The sequence below is a fragment of the Littorina saxatilis genome, linkage group LG7 (assembly GCF_037325665.1).
Source record: "Littorina saxatilis isolate snail1 linkage group LG7, US_GU_Lsax_2.0, whole genome shotgun sequence".
Taxonomy (NCBI): Eukaryota; Metazoa; Mollusca; class Gastropoda; order Littorinimorpha; family Littorinidae; genus Littorina; species Littorina saxatilis.
The window spans coordinates 16,037,416-16,057,501 of NC_090251.1; the positions used below are offsets into that span (position 1 = coordinate 16,037,416).

A 20,086-nucleotide genomic window follows, 5' to 3' on the forward strand; every position below is an offset into this window, starting at 1 on the left:
GTGCAGCAGGAATTTGGTGCATATTCAGGTATCACATTTCTTGTGTTCTCTCTGTCTGTGCAGCAGGAATTAGGTGCATATTCAGGTGTCACATTTGTTTAGTGCAATGCTATCATTAGATGCTCTCTCAGGTTTCTACTGGGTAATATAACAGGAGGACAAAACTGAGGTGGGGGGTCTAAAGCAAATAAGCACAGCATGACTTCGTATGTGCAGCGAAGGGAAAGCCTGGCATTAGGTAAAAGTAGCGCTTAGAAAAGTGTTCAACACAATACAGTAACATATCTTGGGTGAAAAAAAACCACCCACACAAACTGCACAGGAGATGCTTTATAAAAGTAAAAGAAGTAAAGCAAACATGAATTTTCTTTTGCTCTTTCCATAAGTCGTCCATGTTAATTACACTAGTTATTTGTTAATAATACTGTTAATGTGTAAAAAAAAAAATGTATTCCCCTACTTTGGGCGAGGGCTGGATACATAAAAGTATGAGAATGCTTATTCTAATACCCTCGGAAAATAAAGATTTTATCTATCTTATCTTATCTTATCTCTCTCTGTCTACTTCTACTGACCATCTTTAGCAGCCACATCCACAGCCTTCAAGCCCATGAGGTCCGGGAGCTGGTCAATAATTTTCTCCCGCTGTCCACCTGTGGTTTTGTTGACGCGTTCAATGGACCGTCGCTGCCAGTCCGTCCAGTACACATAATCCCCTGTATAGAAAAGAATAGTTCTGTTAGAGAAGAACAAGAAGACCAATTGGTAATTGTCCTGTTAGACTGTGATACAATGGTACCTGCTATGAAAGGACAGCCTTGGGACCAGCAAAACTTGTGCTTACACTCAGGCATGGAAATTCCAAAATAGAAAAAAAACTCTAAAAATAGGTCAAGGTCCAGGGGCCGCCTAGGCCCCAGCGAGGTACAGGGGCAGAAGGAAAACGAATTTTAGCATTTTAGACCAATATTTGATAGCTCTTGTGTAGAGGGCCCCAAAGCGGGGGTATCATCACGATCACAGGAAGGGAAATTTTAGCTTTCACGATCACAGTTACCTTGATTTTTGTTTTCACGATCACAAACACCTTGACGAATAGAGGATCATAGAGTGATACAGCTGTGAAAAATGTACGTTGAAAATAAAATGCTTTGCAATAATGCCCATCACGATCACGAAAACAAATGACGATCACGATCACGAGACTTGATTTTTTTGTCATCACGGATCACGGGCAAAGTCCCATCACGATCACAGAAATGGAAATTTCGGCAATCACGGTCACAGAAAGGTCAAAAAACGCCTATCACGATCACGATTTTAAACCCTTTGGGGCCCTCTGTGTAAGCAAATAATGGATAGAGAGACAATAGTATACATATAATTTAATTTACCTTTGTTTTGCCGCAGACAATTTTTTATTTTTGCATGCCTGTACACTGCAGGTGGCCTGTTATTGAAGTATATTTTGACCCCAAAAAATGGCACATGTCAAAAATGAAAAGCATGTCTGGTTCCTGTGCAGAATGGGAGTTTGGGTTGAACTACAGTTGTACCTGCCATGACAGGACACCCTTTGAATAAACCGAAACAGTCTCTACATTGCAGGTGGCCTTTCATGACAGGTATGTTTTAGTAGAAATAATAGACAAAGGGACAACAGAGGTGTCTTTTCATGGGAGGTGTCCTCTCATCAGAGGGGCATCACATGGCGGGTACTATAGTAATTTTGCAAGAGACACGCATGTCAATCTGCTAATTTCATTCCACACAAACAACTCGGCTCTGCACATAGAGCCGCCGGGCTGTGGATTGTTGGTATTAGTCCAAGTGAAAGGATGTTCTTATTCCATGGGTGCAACCGGGAAAATTCCAAAAACCGGCAAAAGTTGGGGTCCAGCTTTTTTAGTATTTAAAATGCCAAAAAAAAACTCTCCTGGAACAAAAACATCGGCAGCCGATGAAACCAAAAACCGGCTGCCGGCGTGTAGCCGGCAGAGTTGCACCCATGTTATTCCATGTAAAAGCTTCAACAGATCTGTGTTGTGAAACATCATCATATACACCAAAAGGACATTATCTTCAATGCAAAAACGGTGTGTAAAGAAGACGAAAAATAAACAACACACTGCACAGGTATATCATCTTACAAGTTCGTATTCCCCCTTCACTGTCACTGCCCAAGTTGAACTGCTTGCTTCCCTTGCATGCAAGTTATAGTGGTTGATTTCTTCTAATCAATGAACTTCTGCACATAGTTACTCACCTAGTAAGGCGAAGCCAAATATGTGGGGCAAGTTTTCCTCGACCAACACACGCCGGTCGCCTCCCAACAAGTCTGCCGTTTCAATGTGATCCGTCTTGGCGTCGCCCCAGTACAGACGACCCGCCTTGAAATCCACTGCAAGACCGTTGGGCCAACCCAAGTTGCTGTCGATAATCACGCGTCGTTCTGTGCCGTCCAGGTTCGCTCGCTCGATTTTTGGTTTCTTGCCCCAGTCAGTCCAATACATGTACCTGCATGTAAAAAGAGGATGTTTTGATTTATGGACTTCAAAGAAATATAAAACATTGCTAAGTCAAACTCTGATGGTTCATTTTACTTGGAAAGGTTTCACCGCTAGCAGCTTGTTTAATATACAGATTCAGACCTGTGCACACTCAAAACACTTATCAGTAGTAAACAAACCAAATTTTAGTAGTTTTTATAAAATGTTTCAGTAGTAAGCTGTAACGATAGTTCAAGACACGATTCTGCTCACAAAGCACACAAACTAAAACACTATGACGCAGTAGAATGGGAATTACTATCACGATCTCAAGGTTGTCTTGAGAATAACTGGACTTCCAGCACTGTTGTGCCGTTTTCTTCTTCTTTGGTGACAGAGCTGGTGTCTCCTCTTCACTATCTGAATCTCGCACTCTTTTTTTCTTTTCCATGTTTCACTTCAATCACAAGTTGCCACGCAGACGCTGGACGAACTAAGTCTAAGAACAAAGACTCAATGCTGAGAACACGCGCGCTTCCGGTAAATCGGAAAACGTCTTTTCAGCGCAAGTGCCAACTAATTGGTCAAAACATCTTAGAGAAAAAAAGTACAAAACATTTTTTTTTACGTAAAACTTCGGAATTTTAATTGAAAATCCGTAGCACCATATTCTGCATATAAAAATCGGAGAAATTACGGAGAAACCGTAGATGTGCACAGGTCTGAAGATTAAGACATTGATCGCAATGGCCTGAAGAAAAGTTTACAACCAATCCAAATAACTTCATTAGCGTTAGACCATCCTGACCAAAATTTGCCCACCCTTTGGAATCAATTTTCGGGCTCAATCAAAGACAGACTTTAGGAAAGATCCTCAAACGGCGGATCTTAAATAAGAGGGAGGGGTTCCACTGTACATATTTTTAATTTGACATTCGGATTCCGTGACCCTGACTCACCCTGACGTGGGGTCAAGGCTGATGGCCCTGGGTTCATCCAGGTGGTCAGCAATGAGGACCTTCCTGGCACTGCCGTTGAGGCGTGAAACTTCGATACGGTCCATGCCCGTGTCCGTCCAGTACAGGTTGCGTCCAATCCAGTCAATGGCGATGCCGTCTGGATGGTCCACTTCTGTGTTCACCAAAATTTCTTGACCTGAAAATGACAAAAGTGTGTTTAATTGTTTTCTCATTACAGCGTAAGATTCATTTGAACCTTCAGACACAGCACATTCCTGAACATAAAAAAACACCAACCCAGATCCTGTAAAACAAAAACAATTACAAGGCTTAAAATTCGAAGAGATCACTGAATTTCAGTAAATATGAGCAGCAATCTTGACTCTTTCAAAATCAGTGAAACAATTGGTTGATTGATTAAAGTGATAGATGATTTTTGCTCTCTTTGTCACAAAACTGAAGCAATAGATTGACTGATAATTAAATTAATAAATAATATTCATGATTTTTTTTCTTCTCGCAATACTGAAGCAGTGGATTGATGGACATGATTTCTGTTCTCTTTCTCACAAAACACTGCATAACCAACACCTACCTGTACCGTCCAGTCTAGATCGCTGAATGGCCCTGGCCTCGTCATCTGTCCAGTAAACGTATCCCTCCACCGGGTCATAGTCGATGGCAATGGCGTGCTGGATGTTTTCCAGGGGCAGAACGACTGCTGTGTAGTCAGGCATGTCCAGGGAAATTTTGCGCAAGTCTCGCCTACGTGCCAGAAACAGCATATCCTTTGCACCTGCGATATAAAACACATTGGACATTAAAATACAGACACAGGAAGGCTGCAAAGGCAGAGAAGCAGGTGAAAAATAAATACTCTATTGTGGTAAATTTAATATTTCTTTCACTGCAAAGCACATATCTCTGTAATTTTCTGAATTTTCAGAATTAGAAACATACACACAACACCAACTTAGATCGTGGAGTTAACATAACAAGACCTTCTTTATGATGAAATGGTGAAAACATTGTAATTGATTAAATGGCGAAGAAATTGTAATTGATGAAATGGCGAAGAAATTGTAATTGATGAAATGGTGAAGAAATTGTAATTGATGAAATGGTGCAGAAATTGTAATTATGAGAACAGTCTACACCCTCAGATTGTACATTCTACATGTACTGCTGGCCCCTTAGTTTACTGTTTTAGAGGAAGTTGATCCCATTGCAAGTCCAAATTTGTCACTTTGTCTGAAAAAGTTGCCACTCCAGTGCCTGTGGTGCAAGGATCGTCTGATAATACATCATTATTGGGATACTGAACAAAACTATACCTGTCATAACTGGACACCTACACCAGACCTGTTTACCCCCATAAGTGTTTTGGAGTAATACTCAGCCCCAAAAATAGTAATCCTGGCACAAAAATAGTAATCATCCAGCATTCGTCGCCAATTACAACGCACATGACAACTGTGTCTGCGAAACGCAATCATGCACATATATCCATCATTCACAAACAAAACACATCAGTCAGTTTTTGTAGTCATCATAATTTCAAAGAAGATCACATCAAAAGCACATGCATCACTGATTCTTTTTTTGTGCTCGTAGTAGGCCTTTTTCAGTGTGTCAAGCGCTTCTCTACTGTACTTGCGCTTGCCGAATGAGTGAGGGCGAGACTTCACCACTAGAATAAGACTCTCCAGCTTCTCATCAGACAGACATGATCTCTGGTCAGTCCTGTGCTTTTTCACCCCATTTTGCCATTGAAAAAAACAATGTCAAACATGTGAATTGTTTTTGTTTTTTTTACATTTTTTTTATTTATGAAAATCGTAGTCTTGACACGGATAGCGGAATGGCGTATTTTTTGCAGAAAATCGTAATAAATTACGCCAAAATCGTAAGGGTAAACAGGTCTGCTACACTGAAAGTACACTTTCAGCTTGTTCCAACAAATCCAAAAACTGAGAGGCTGTTTAACATAAAACCAGTGGGGTCCAAGTACTTGTCAATGTTTTGTTATGTCAAAAAATAAACATTCCACTAACTAACCATTCTTGTTTTTGATTTTTTTTTAAGCCTTTTCCAAGGGTAGGTTTTTAAAGAGGTACCTCTCATGAATATGTATGAATCCCATTACTGGGTACCTGTGTTGTGAGGCACCTCCGACAACAGGTCACCTCCCATTAGAGGACACATGTTGCCCTTTTCTCTATCATTTTTACTGAATATACCTGTCATGACAGGCCACCTGCAATGTAGGGACACTTTCCGCTGGTCCTAGGGGTGTCCTTTCATCGCAGGTACCAATGTATAAACAACAAGATCTATTGTTAAGTGTCATCTTTCTGCGAACCTTCTGCACATGTCTTGCCATCGTCCAAGAGGTTAACGCCAGTGGGGCAGGCACAGGCGTAGAAAGGTTGCCGCGGCGACATCAGGCACAGGTGAGAGCATCCACCATTGCTGTCCCCGCAAGGGTTGACACCTGGAAAAATGACCACAGTTGATTGTAACTCGCAAAACATATCAATATTGGTTTACTTCAAGTAATGGTTGGTCAGTATAAGAACTTCTCAAACCCACACGATGATGTCACGGCAGTAAGAAAACACACAGATGCATGATCTTAATACTGAACATGTATTTTGTGTGAAATAATTCCAGGGTCAGCTTAGTACACCTGGAGGGGAAAAAAGAGAGTTTATGACTACCTGGTGATTTTTCAGCTGTGTAAACATTTAGAGATTATTTCTAGTATCTTCCACACACGCCATTTTCCTGCAAGCCCCTTACAACACAATTTCAAGCATATTTCTGAATCAAACAACCAAAGTTGAAAGTATAAATAAGGACGTTGGCTGTTTGTTACAGAGACAAAATCGTACAACTTACAGAGCAAATAATTGTTTCACTCATTGAGACAAAAAAACCCAGTGAAAATGGTCATCAAAAGCTGAATCACATGTAGTATGATGTAGGAGCGCCCCCACAGACCTCACCCCCAAAGCTACACACAAATAAATGATAATTCGAACTTACGCAGATTTGAGAAGAAAATCAAAACCACCTTTTTAAATGCTTCATTTACAACAACAAAAACTGCGGAACATAGGCCTGCTTTAATCTAGACAAGAAAACACACACACACACACACACACACACACACAGAATTTCAAGAGAAAAGCAATAAAAGGTATAACACAGAATACCTTAACACCTTTACAATATAACAGTGCATGCATAAGCTTCAGAACAGACAGTACACACAAAAGTCTACTGCCGCACAACAATAACCCAACATTTCCAAATAAAAAACAAACATAATTATCAACAGCTTTGCCTGCACAATGAAATAATAAAGACCTATTACACAAATATTCATTTTCTGGGACACATGCAGAAGTGAAACCCCTTCAATGAAAACATAATCATGAATTATATTCTGTGTTAACTGTATAGTGTGTACATGGTTTTATGCAACATTTTTTTCATCTATTTTTACTTCTAGAAGCTCAGATGAAAAACAGTAGCTGTGATTAAAAAATATAAAAATATCAACAAAAATAACCAAAGGCACATACAAAAGTAGACCACTTTTTATGACCAAATCTCAATTAAAAGGAAACTATTGCAACAAGTACAAAGGACATAATTGACACTTTTGGTAATTAAAAAATACTGTAACATCGAATCGTTTTCCCAACTGAAAAGAAAAACGGACAAAATGTTTGACAAATGAAGAACAAAAACTGCAACTAATATATATATTAGGCCAAATGTAAGGCTTCTTTTTAAGCCTACTGTCTATATGATACTTACCGAGACAGTACTATTCTTGCACATTATCTATTATAGGCCGAAAAAAAAATTGGACAAAACGCTGCGTGGGTACAATTATCTCCCATAACCATGCGCCACCGTGGATCCCAAGCACTGTCTGAGTGCTTCCCCCTTACAGGATGTAGGTGGCGCGTCCTCTTTCTTTATGAGCTGCAGACCCTCAAAAAGCCCATAACATATCAAGAGGGGAGGCGGGAGGGAAACTCTAATAGTACTGTCTCGGTAAGTATCATATAGACAGTAGGCTTAAAAAGAAGCCTTACAGTCAATATAACACTTACCTCGACAGTACTATTCTTGCACAGAATACCAGAGTGGTGTGAGGGTGATATGTAGAGTATTAAACTCCTTAATCAAAATCACTTAAATCCAAGGATTAAGATACCCAGGCAATTTTCGAACAGTACTACTGTAAAAGAAAATATACCCAAGAAAAATACCTTAGACTGACGTGACCATGCTGGCAACCACTGCTTTGGCAATGCCATACGACTGGTCAAGCCTGAGACTGGAAAAGTCTCGCATATAGTGGTTAATAAACGTGGCTGGAGTCTTCCAGAACGCGACCGCCATTATGCTTTGGAGCGAGGCACCCCGCACGTGCGCCAACGAGGAGCCGATAGCCCGAATCTCGTGTGCCCTGATGTCAGGGACCACATCCACTTGAGCATGAACATAAGCCTGTTTGATAAGCAAGGTCAGCCAACGAGCTAAAGTTTGTCTAGAAATATCCGATTGGTACTTCGGATTAAGCGAGACAAACAGTGACCGCTTAGAAGACCGAAAGCTACGTGTTCTATCCAGGTACACTCTAAGGGCACGTACTGGGCAGAGGAAGCGATCAGGGTCATCATGTTCAAGAGTGGGAGCCAAGGCTTGAATGACTACTGGTTTGGACAACTCCGAGGCATTCTGATTCTTGGCTCGAAAGTCTGGTAGGAAAGCCAACGTCACCTGATGTGTGGTGAACTCAATGTCAAATTCCAGGCCACTCAAAGCTTGAATACCACTGAGTCTACGGCAAGTGGCTAAAGCGATGAGGAACACAGTCTTAAAAGTCAGGAACTTGATACTAATGCCTGCCAGGGGTTCAAACTCCTTGCTACGCAGGAGTTTGAGAACCAGGAAGACATCCCACTTGGGAAATGAAACCCGAGGTTTAGACACCGCTGCATTGCTAATACCCGAAAGGACATTAGCAATGAGGGAGGAACTGATCAAGTGTTCAGGTCTGCGACCAGTAGCAGCCGCAATCGTGGAAGTGATGGCAGATTTGTATCCAAGAAGAGTCTTAGAAGAAAGACTCTTCTTTTGATACACTTCCACCAGGAAGTTGGCCAAGTCCTGTGTTGAGGGATAAAGCGGCTTTATCCCCTTGGACAAGGCGAAGGAGGCCCAAGCTCTCCAGCGTAAGTCATAGAGCTGATTAGTTGATCGCCTCTTAGCGTTCAAGGAAAACTCTACTGAACTCTTGTGCAATCCTAGTGCAAGCAGTTTGGAGCGCACAAGAGCCATGCGGTCAAGCACAGACTCTCTGGACGTGGATGAGGGAGGCCTGATCGAGGCTGGAGCAGACTTCCCCCGTCCAGATTCAGAGGTAGAGGGTCTACGTGGGTGAGACCGCGAAGATCTGGAAACCACGGAGCTGTTGGCCAGTAAGGCGCGACCAAAATCAGTCTTGGCCGTTCCTGCAGATACTTTGCCAGTACCCTCGGAATCAGAGATGTCGGGGGATAGGCGTAAGCATCGAGGAGCCTCCACGAGAGAGTGAATGCGTCCACGTGGAACGCATTCGTGTCTCGAAAGGGGCTGACGTACCTGGGAAGCCGAGCGCTGAATCGAGTTGCGAACAGATCGATCAGAGGACGGTCCCACCTTGCCCACAGACGCCGTAGAACGTTGTGAGCGATGGTCCATTCTGTGGGGAGAACCTGATCGCCCCGACTGAGAATGTCGGCCAGGGCGTTCAGTTTCCCCGGAACGAATTGGACTGACATCCGGACCTGATTGGTCTGGCACCAGAGCAGAATCTCCTCCGCTAACAGGGAGAGGGACCGAGAATTGGTGCCCCCCTGGTGGCGAAGGTAAGCTAGGCATGTGGTGTTGTCCCCGTGGACCAACACATCCTGATCCCGAATCAGGAGGCGAAACTCCAGCAGAGCCCGACGAACCGCCTCCAACTCTAGAAAGTTGATGTGTAGGAGGGACTCCTCCTGGGTCCAGACCCCCTGGGCCTCGTGCAGGTCCAGGTGGGCCCCCCAACCCCGCGTAGAAGCGTCGGTGTACAGGAAGAGAGACGGCCGTCTCGGTTGGATAGGCACCGCAGAGTTGAGCCAGATCGGGTCCAGCCATTGGACTACAGCCTCGTGAAACCAAGGCCCGATCTGGACCAACTCGGTGTAATCGAGAGGCCTGGAAGTCCGATCTGCTACTGCCCGTTGCAGGGGACGTTTGTGTAGCCTTGCAAGGGGCAGCAGCAGAGCGACAGACTCCATGGAACCCAACAGTTCCGCCAGCCGCCTGTGAGGAACAGCGCGGCAAGCCTGAATGGAGAGGATCTTTCGCCTCAGGGAGAGGATTCTGTCCGGGGAGGGAGACACAGTGTAAAGCACTGTGTCGAACGCCATCCCCAAGTAGCAAAACTGCTGGGCTGGCACGAGGTCTGACTTGTGCCACTGTATCTGGAACCCCAAAGCATGGGTCCGTTCCAGGACCTGCCGGGTGTGTTGGAGGCATTGATCGCGAGACTGGGCCAGGGTGAGCCAATCGTCCAAATATTGACGCAGACGCACACCCTGAGCTCTGACCAACGCCGCCAGCTCCTTGACCACCTTTGTAAAAATCAGCGGGGCCAAGGACAGGCCGAATGGGAGGGCCCGAAACTCGAACACTGTGCCCTCCCAAACAAACCGGAGCAGATGTCGGTACCCCGGGGCCACCAGGATGTGGAAGTAAGCATCCTGGAGGTCCACAGACGTGGCCCAATCGTTTGGCCGGATGGCCAACCGGACCGACGAAGGGGTTTCCATCTTGAACTTGCACCTGCGAAGGTACAAGTTCAAGGTGGAGAGGTCCAACACCGGCCTGAACCTGCCGTCCTTTTTGGGGACGGTGAACAGGCGGGAGTAGAACCCCGGAGAAGGCTGAGAAAGGGGGTAGACAGCCTTCTTCTCGACCAACGAGTTCACCTCGTCTTGAAGAGCCTGCCATCTGGCAGGGTCTCGAGGAGGGGGGAACGTCAAAGGTAGAGCGGACAATGGAGGTTGTGACGACAGCGGTAGAGAAAACCCCGACCCCACCACCCTCAAGATAAACTGGTTGGAGACCAGTCTGCCCCACATGTCGCGGGCCCGAAAAAGGGAACCGACGGACGAAAGAGGGGCAACTTGAGGGGGCGTCAACGTAGGGCCGGGACTCACTGAAAATTCTGCTGGCGGGCAGGCGCAGGCTTGCGACCACCCCCCTGGTGGTGCTGCTTACCCTTACCTGTCTGAGCACCCTTCTTCTTACGCTTGGGAGCACGAGAAGCCGGGGCCGCAGGGGGGAACGCGACAGGCGCCTGAGAGGAGGAAGAAGGAGGCAGTGAAACTGGCTTCTTCTTCTTCTTCTTCTGAGGCTGGGAGCTGGAGGTGACTGTAGCACTTCTCTTACTCCCCGCCGACGTCGCCGAAGCAGCGAGGCCAACCATCAGAGAATCAGTGTTCCTCTGGCGTGTGGACTCCACCACAGAACGGACAGTGCCCGGATGAAAAAGGGAAGAAGGCTGAGGAAACGTGTTCCTCAGACTCTTCCTCATATCCGGAGGCACTAAAGAAGTAGCCAGAAAATGATCACGGAACAGGGCCAACAAGTGGACCCGTGTTCCAATGGCCAATTCTGCCGCAGTCGTCACGCACGATCGCACGGCATGCAAAGCCCGATCCACTCGAACCGTGTCAAGGACCCGAGTGGAATCGGACTCTGCCCGATCGGGAGGGTCCAACAGTGTGGACAGCGTGCTCATCCATGTCAAGGCCTGTGATTGGGCCTCGACAATGGAAGAAACGGTGGCCTCAAGATTGTGGAACGAAGCAGAGCTCAGTTCCACCTTCTTGACCGAAGGCACCTCTCCAACGAACACATCACCGTCAGCCCCACCCTGAACACTCGAAGTCTGGAAAGGGAGAGTTCGAGAGTCAAAGGGAAAAGGGAGGGACGAAACAGATTGGACACGAGGAAACAGTGGAGGTGCGCCTCCCGAAGGAAAGCACGGCACTGAATCCGCGTCCTCCCGAGGAACATAGGTCGCGTTCGCACGTGAATCTGTACTCCTCAGGCGATGTGCTGCCGCTTCCACCGTGGCACTAAGACTAGGGTGGAACGCGAATTGCTGGCGGCCGGATCGTTCATAAAACGAGCCGCCGGCAGACGCGGCGTGTGCCTCCCGCGCCCGGGCCGAAGCGGACTCCAAGGACGAGAGGGCGTCGGAGGGAAGGACGTCCTGAAACTGTTCAAACGTCCTTCTAGCTGTGCGAGGGAGAGCCTCCTGCCTCTCGTCCTCAGACTCCACGTCCTGTGTGTCAACCGAAGGGTTGGGAACACTAGACGACAGACGCTTAAGAGAGGCATCCGTGGCGTCAAGACGCCGCGTGATGTCTGTCATGTACTGTTGGAAAGTACGAAGCATAGCTTCGGAAGTTCCATCAGAAACCGGCAAGGGTAGAGGATCAGTGTTAACCTCAGGGCGACCCTGATCCTCCTCCCCATCGTCCTCTGACTCACTCTCCTCTTCACTTCCCGACAACTCCTCAACAGCAGGAGTGTAGGAAGCTTGAGGGGGAGGAGCCGAAAGTGATGAAGTAGACTGTGACGAAACGCCCACTGAAGCAAGAGGCCGCGAAGACCCCTGCCCCAAAGACGAAACGTCTCCAGCAGCCGAAGGGAGAGAACAACAAAAACCCTGCGACTGTTGGGTCAGTCCAGCCAACGAACCCCCGCCATTTATAGACTGAACAGGGACCCATCGGGTCTGATCAGAAAAGAAATGGTCCGGTCCGGTCGGGGGTGCCGATCCGGTCCGGTCGGGTGGTCCGGTGTTCCGGTGGTCCGGTCCGGTCCGGTCGAGTGGTCCGGTGTTCCGGTGGTCCGGTCCGGTCCGGTGGTCCGGTCCGGTCCCGTACCATCCGGAGGTCCCGTTCGGCACAGAAACATCCGTACCCACAAAAGTGTTCGGGTGGTTCGGTCCGGACGTGGAAACACCGTACCATCCGGACCCGTAGGTCCGGTGGTCCGGTGTGTTCCGGTTCGGTGCCAGACCACCCGGACCAACAGAGGTGGTCGGGTGGTCCGGTCCCGACCGGACCACTGGTCCCGTACCGTACCATCCGGACCCGTAGGTCCGGTGGTCCGGTGTGTTCCGGTTCGGTGCCAGACCACCCGGACCAACAGAGGTGGTCGGGTGGTCCGGTCCCGACCGGACCACTGGTCCCGTACCGTACCATCCGGACCCGTAGGTCCGGGGGTCCGGCAAGGGCCAGAGGTACTGTCCCGCACCGGACCCTAAGGTCCGGTACGGTCCCGTACCATGGGTCCCGTCCGGACCAAACCCGGAGGTCAAGTCCAGTCGGGACCCGTGGGTCCGGTTCGATCCCGACCCGTAAGCCTGGACCGTTCCGGACCCTTGGTCCGGACCATCCGTCACCCGAACACCAGACGCTAAGGAATGGCGTGGGGTCAAGACGGTCCGGTCGGAGGTGTCGGTTTGAGCAACAGAAACAATGTTCCCGTCGCCCTGACCATTCGACAGAAGTACCACGTTCTGTCGAACACCTCCACGTCCAGTAACTAGTCGGCCGGAGCGTTTCATAGAGGGACAGCCACCAGTCACACGGACGTCAGAGGGAACCGTAGTAGCAGTGGTCGTAGGCACGATGCCTGAAACCCCTGCCCCCACAGGACCGCCCTGAACGGGGTCAATTCGCATCCCAACCCCAGCGGGGAGGGAATTCATAGACCCCGTCATCTCCTCCGATCTCCCCCCCCATGAGTCCGAGACTACTGTCGAAACAGCAGTAGACGACCCAGCGAGGGAGTTCAGAGGAGGACCCGTGTCCCTCCTGGCTTCCACAGCGGTGGAAACCGAGGAGGGCACAGGAGAGGCACCGGAAAAGAAAGAAGTCGAAACCTGAGTCTCTCCCGTAGCCCCTAGATCAGATTCACCAACCCCCAAAGAGGGTTGGGAATCGACCCGCCCCCGGATTCGAGCCAGGGAGGAGAAGGAAACCTTCCCCCCAGGCTTGAAACCGGGAGGAGCTGAAGCCTGAGACTGAGGGCCGGACAACGGCGTCGAAGGGGGGGAAGCGTGTTCCACGGAAGGAGAAGGAGAAAGACGCTTTTTCTTTCCCCTCGACCTTCCCCGAACCTTCGACGGCGCAGCCCCGCCCGAAGTCCCAGGTTCAAGCCCAGCCTGTTTGAGCAAGCTCGCATTGAGCTTGCTCAAACAGGCTTTCTCCGCCCTCCCTCGCCGCAAACGCAAAGCGTTTGGGGAGGGAGAGTCGGAGCGCCGAAAGGTCCCCCTGTCCGTGCGCAAAACATGACGCTGTGCGCCCGGAGAAGGGTTGCCCCCGGCAGACTCTGGTTCCGTAGAACCAGAGCCCAAAACAAGACGAGACATCCTACCTCGCCCTGTACGTACCCTTAAAAAATCGAGAATTAACAAAATTCAAAGAAAATTAGGTCAATACTCAAGTGAATGAGGCGAAACGAGAAGCAGACGACCGGTCACCACGAAGTAGGACGGTAGGCACGCCGAGTCCGCCACACAACAACGGAGGCACAAGTTGGAAGAAAAACAACGTAGCCTCAAGCCAGAAGTGGAAAAACACACAAAAATCCAACAGGTGGTAATCCACACAGAAAAGAAGACTCTAGAATCCAAAATAATCCGGGAGCGCAGCAGAAACACAGCCTACTGTCACGCGCGAAAAAAGAAAGAGGACGCGCCACCTACATCCTGTAAGGGGGAAGCACTCAGACAGTGCTTGGGATCCACGGTGGCGCATGGTTATGGGAGATAATTGTACCCACGCAGCGTTTTGTCCAATTTTTTTTCGGCCTAAAATAGATAATGTGCAAGAATAGTACTGTCGAGGTAAGTGTTATATTGACAAAAAAAAATTGTCTGTTTCTGGTCACCCGACCGACCCTAAATTTCGGCGCCGACCCTAAACTTTTTTTTTCCAAACTCAAACTTTTTTGTTTTTTTGTTTGGTGGTGACAGGGTGAGAAAATGAACAACAAAAACGTGTGAAAACGAAAGTCCGCTGACGATTTGTAAATGTGTTGAGTGTCTTGTCTCTATGTATAGTGAATATGTTTAACGTATTTGCGCGATTTTTAAAGTTAGTTTTATTGGTCTACATTTGGGGTAAAAAAAAATAAATAAATAAAAAAAATAAAAAAAATCCCTACCTACCGACCCTATTTTTTTTATCCATGTTACCAGAAACAGACATTTTTTTTTTTTTGGCCTTACACATATACCCGTAGAGACAACATCCAAAGCATTTCAGTGACTTTAAATGGTGTTACCTCCTGTGTTCTTGAATTCTGTGCGCATGGGAAGAAAAGTGAAAAGTACAGAATAACAGATACACATGCCTGTCACTTACACAATGCAGAACATACATGTAGATATTCTTTCCTCTGACTTCCCCAGATACATGATCTCTCAACTTAAAAGTTAAATATAAACCCCTGATTTGATATCATCTCTGATATTTGAACCCAAAGACAGAAAGTCAAGACAAAATGCTACTGCTAGCATTCTCCTTTTTATATTTAGTCAAGTTTTGACTAAATATTTTAACATCGAGGGGGAATCGAAACGAGGGTCGTGGTGTATGTGCGTGTGTGTGTGTGTGTGTGTGTGTGTGTCTGTGTGTGTGTGTGTAGAGCGATTCAGACCAAACTACTGGACCGATCTTTATGAAATTTGACATGAGAGTTTCTGGGTATGATATCCTCAGACGTTTTTTCCATTTTTTTGATAAATGTCTTTGATGACGTCATATCCGGCTTTTCGTGAAAGTTGAGGCGGCACTGTCACACGCCCTCATTTTTCAACCAAATTGGTTGAAATTTTGGTCAAGTAATGTTCGACGAAGCCCGGACTTCGGTATTGCATTTCAGCTTGGTGGCTTAAAAATTAATTAATGACTTTGGTCATTAAAAATCTAAAAATTGTAATAAAATTTTTTTTTTTTATAAACCGATCCAAATTTACGTTTATCTTATTCTCCATCATTTGCTGAGTCCAAAAACATATAAATATGTTATATTTGGATTAACAATAAGCTCTGAAAATTAAATATATAAAAATTATTATCAAAATTAAATTGTCCAAATCAATTTAAAAACACTTTCATCTTATTCCTTGTCGGTTCCTGATTCCAAAAACATATAGATATGATATGTTTGGATTAAAAACATGCTCAGAAAGTTAAAACGAAGAGAGGTACAGAAAAGCGTGCTATCCTTCCCAGCGCAACTACTACCCCGCTCTTCTTGTCAATTTCACTGCCTATGCCGTGAGCGGTGGACTGACGATGCTACGAGTATACGGTCTTGCTGCGTTGCATTGCGTTCAGTTTCATTCTGTGAGTTCGACAGCTACTTGACTAAATGTTGTATTTTCGCCTTACGCGACTTGTTGATTTCTACTTGAACGCAGATTTGAAGTTTCAAGTCAACCGTGACTGACTTTGCTGATTTGCAAAATTAAGTTACAATATAGCTTTCCAATTAATAATTAGGTTGTATTGATTTAAATGGTGTTTTAATTTGTATTACTATAGTACATTCATGAGAGAGCACTGCAATATATACTTACAATTTGCACTTTGAGTTCAAGTCTTATTGTCTACACGGAGTAATAACTTGTTTGCTGCCAATGGACAACTACATGTTTTAGGAAAGATATTGAGTATCGAGTCAAGAAGAAACTATACAAATTTTAAAACACAAAGAACCATAGAAAACTGTAGTTCAAAATTAACAGATACAGTGGTCCCCCCCTTCTCAGACCCCCCTATTCAAAATTCAGACATCCCCCCCCCCCCCCCCCCCCCCCCAGGACCTTGCTTTTTCAGATTACCTTTTCGTAACCTCTGCAGATTTACCTACATTTTAAGACTCCCTCCATTTTAAGATTCCCTCCATTTTAAGACTCCCTCCTTTTTAAGACTCCCTCCATTTTAAGACTCCCTCCTTTTTAAGACCTGATATTTTCAGGTCGTCAAAAGGGGGGGGGGGGGGGGGGGGGTTTCCCACCTAACAAGCTTCCAGCTTAGAATACTTAATTATTGCAAAAAGAAAAGTTACTTTTAACACTAAATTTCTTTTCTTTTCTATTGTTCTTTCTTTGAGTTGCTTGTTATGGGCATGGAATGTCAGGTTTGTGAATCTAAGAAAACCTTCTTGGCTTCAGTGTATGCTTTTGACATTAAGTTACACTGTTGGCAACTGTTGCATTTCTTTGCGATATCAGGTGAGCATGACAACACGTCCCCACTGAAAGCACAAGGACAAACCTCGACCAAAAGGAGATATATCACAGTTTCAAGGGTGGTCTTGGCTCACAGTTTATCTGTGTGGAGTCATAAACTTGTCAGCTTTCAGCTGATAACATTAGGGTCGCGACTGCCCTCCACCTTCAGTCATGACACCTACCCCAAGTGGTATCACAGAAAAACCATAAACCTGAATCCAAACTCAGCCAACCACAATCACAGATCAATGCAGGCAGACGCAGTAAATAAAAACTTTAAGGCTGAAAAATGGGGGTAAACTTCTGGAGGTAAACTCCTGGAAGAGTTCGCCTTTTTAAAGTTTGTCATGCTCCTTGAGCTAGAATAACCAGCACAGGCATTTTGCTCTTAGGCTTATCCTTAAATAAGCTCACAGCAACTCCCTCCCCTTATCAACCCTATAAATCAGCTGCCTAATCAGATAACTAGCAAATTCTTCCCACTGGGTGAAAAAATAGTGACACTTATTCACAGAAACCTGGAACATACAGGTGCATCCCACTTGAATGAGACTGGCAGAGGAGAGTGAACCTCAAGGACTTGCTGTAATTGACACCCCCCCCCTCCCCAATTTTTCAATTCTGTGTATACCATACACAATCTGCCCCCCCCCCCAATTCTTCTCCCTCATGGAATATTGAGTAACTGACTACTGAAGAAGTGACTGAGAGATTGAAAACGTTTTGAATAAAAGGGGAGCGGGAGTAGGGGAGAGAAAAAAGGACCCATGGGGAAAGCATGCAGCAACCGTGCATGTACTGCTCAGGGCAAAGTGAGTTCAGGAAAACATTTGGTTTTTGCTTCTGCAGGAAAAGACTATTAGACAGAAGCTAAACACACGAAGTATTACTTTCAGGTTCTGGCAATGAACGGCTAAGGCTAATGCTAAATTCTGAAAATATGTTTAAAAAAAAAACACACACCAGTTTTCACCTGACAAAGTTATCAAAAAGGAATTGACACAGAATAAAACAATCAGTAGTTTATTAGTAGTTATAGGTAAAGTACTGCTTCCTTTCAACTGTCCCGGCCCCAAATCCTGAGACCAAAATGCAGAACTGCGTAAACTTACATCACAATAGCCAATTTTAGTAAGAACTAATTAGTTTGGAAGCACTGATGCTGGCAAGACAAAAATGCACAAACACACATACAATAACCAATACAGTGGAACCCCCCTTTTAAGACCTCCAAAAATCTGAGAAAATCAGGTCTTAAAAAGGAGGGAGTCTTAAAATGGGGTTAATTTTACAGAGAATATGAACAGGTCTTATAAAACAGGGTCTTAAAAGGGGGGTTCCACTGTAAAACACACACACTCTCTCTCTCTCTCTGAAAGTCTTACCAGACGGTTGGCGCTTGGCATCAAAGACGTGAATATCCATAGGCGAATAGATCTCCTCATGAATAACCATGGTCTCCTTTGCTGTTCGTTTGTCACACGCATGAATGGAACGTGTGTGCCAGTCCGTCCAGTATAGCGTGTCCTCAAACAAGGTCAAGGCGAAAGGATGCGGCAGACTTCCCTCGATGACGTTACGCCGATTGGATCCGTCAAAATCACAGCTGTTGATGTAGTGAAGCTTAGCGTCGGCCCAATAGATCTTGGAATCGGCATAGTCGATTGTCAGCCCGTTCGGCCAAAAGATGTCTTCGCTTATGATGACCTTCCGTGAGTCCTGGTTTCCGTCCATTCCTGCGCGCTCAATTTTGGGCACCTCTCCCCAATCAGTCCAGTAAACGTACCTGAAACCAGAAAAGGTGTGAACATTAATCAAGTAAATCTTATGCCTTGCTTATTGTCCCATCGCTGTGAAATTTGGGTCGCTTCCTCCCAGTGGAAAGCTAGCAACAACAGAGTCATGCTACCCGGGTATGTGCGTGTTTAGGTGTAATAAGCCACCTGCACTTCTGGCAGAACATAGACCAAATAGCCTGGACCGCCAACTCGTCACGTGACCCTTCGAGGTTACGACGCTCGACTTTCAGGGGCGCTTAGCGTCCGGTTTGAAAGGCCAGCGATTCGAAGACAGTGAAAAGAAAGCACGCTCCAGTTATTTTGTGACAATGGGAGGTGACAATGAACTGGATTTTCCTAAACTCCAAACTAAACTTAACAAAACTCATCGAAAAACATGTTCCATATGCACTTTAGCTGAGTTTATTTTAGCATTTTCAGAACTTACCTCGGCAACTTCGTCCATGTTTACAATCGACACCGGATATGACATCCCCCTGATTTCTGAAAGGCCATGTAAGCGTAGGTTCCTAAATGCGAGAGGCCGCTACCTCGTAATAGAGAGAAAGAGCGGAGAGAGAGCTAGTTGGCGGTCCAGGATAAATGGTCTATGGGCAGAATGACTGTCTCTGGGTCTGCACATAAAGTTGACCCGTGTCCGTCCCAGTCTGGATTCGAACCCGTGACCCGCGGTTCACAAGTCCAGTGCTCTACCAACTGAGCTACCCGTGACCCGCGGTTCACAAGTCCAGTGCTCTACCCACTGAGCTACCCGTGACCCGCGGTTCACAAGTCCAGTGCTCTACCCACTGAGCTACCCGTGACCCGCGGTTCACAAGTCCAGTGCTCTACCCACTGAGCTACCAGCCCCCCAAAGGAAACACGAAGAAAAATAGTCAAGAGGGACATGTGGGGATACATGTTGAAGACTTTCTGCGAAAAGACCTTGGTTGCAAATTCAGGTGGCGACCTTATGCACAAACATTTGCTTTATATTCTCACAATGAACCATTCCATGATTCATGTTTGATTCCTTATTAGTTCCCCTGTAGGTAGTGATGGGGTGTGTATGTATGTATGTACTAGTAATACTATGTGTTAGGTGTGTGTTTTCATAAAATGTTGTCTGCAGATCAAGACCTACTGTGCTTTAAATTCTGGGCTAGTCGGTTGCCTCAGGGTGTGTGATGTAAAGATTTTCAAGTTTGACTTATTTGAGGTTAAAGCACAAGGAAGCTTGGCACATCACAGGTCCACACACGCATACATTACACACATCCCTACTTCAGGCTACATGTCACCAATACCAATGGACATCCCATATTCACACACAAATTCTCTCTCCCCCCCCCCCCCTCCCACTTTCCACCCTGCCTAAATTGTTCTTTTCTTACTCACAGCAAGACAATATTCCTTCCTCCCTCCCCCCCCCCCCCCCCCCCCTGTCAATAACCCCACTACAGCCAACATTACATCCACAGGGCA

General features: G+C 46.2%; 1 protein-coding gene and 1 long non-coding RNA gene across 2 annotated transcripts in view; one reads left to right on the forward strand and one right to left on the reverse strand.

The window, feature by feature from the left end:
- LOC138970799 (uncharacterized) overlaps positions 1 to 20,086 on the forward strand; it is a 482,774-nt gene that overhangs the window by 434,214 nt on the left and 28,474 nt on the right. The gene's annotated exons all lie outside the window — the stretch shown is intronic.
- The window catches only part of LOC138970790 (low-density lipoprotein receptor-related protein 6-like), a 92,198-nt gene that overhangs the window by 40,450 nt on the left and 31,662 nt on the right, over positions 1 to 20,086 (reverse strand). The window contains exons 4-9 of the mRNA XM_070343325.1: positions 18,209 to 18,609; positions 5,811 to 5,942; positions 4,044 to 4,244; positions 3,449 to 3,644; positions 2,267 to 2,517; positions 576 to 716 (exon numbers count right to left, since the gene is read on the reverse strand). Coding sequence (XP_070199426.1) covers positions 576 to 716; positions 2,267 to 2,517; positions 3,449 to 3,644; positions 4,044 to 4,244; positions 5,811 to 5,942; positions 18,209 to 18,609 — 1,322 coding nt within the window. The remainder of the gene's footprint in view (positions 1 to 575; positions 717 to 2,266; positions 2,518 to 3,448; positions 3,645 to 4,043; positions 4,245 to 5,810; positions 5,943 to 18,208; positions 18,610 to 20,086) is intronic.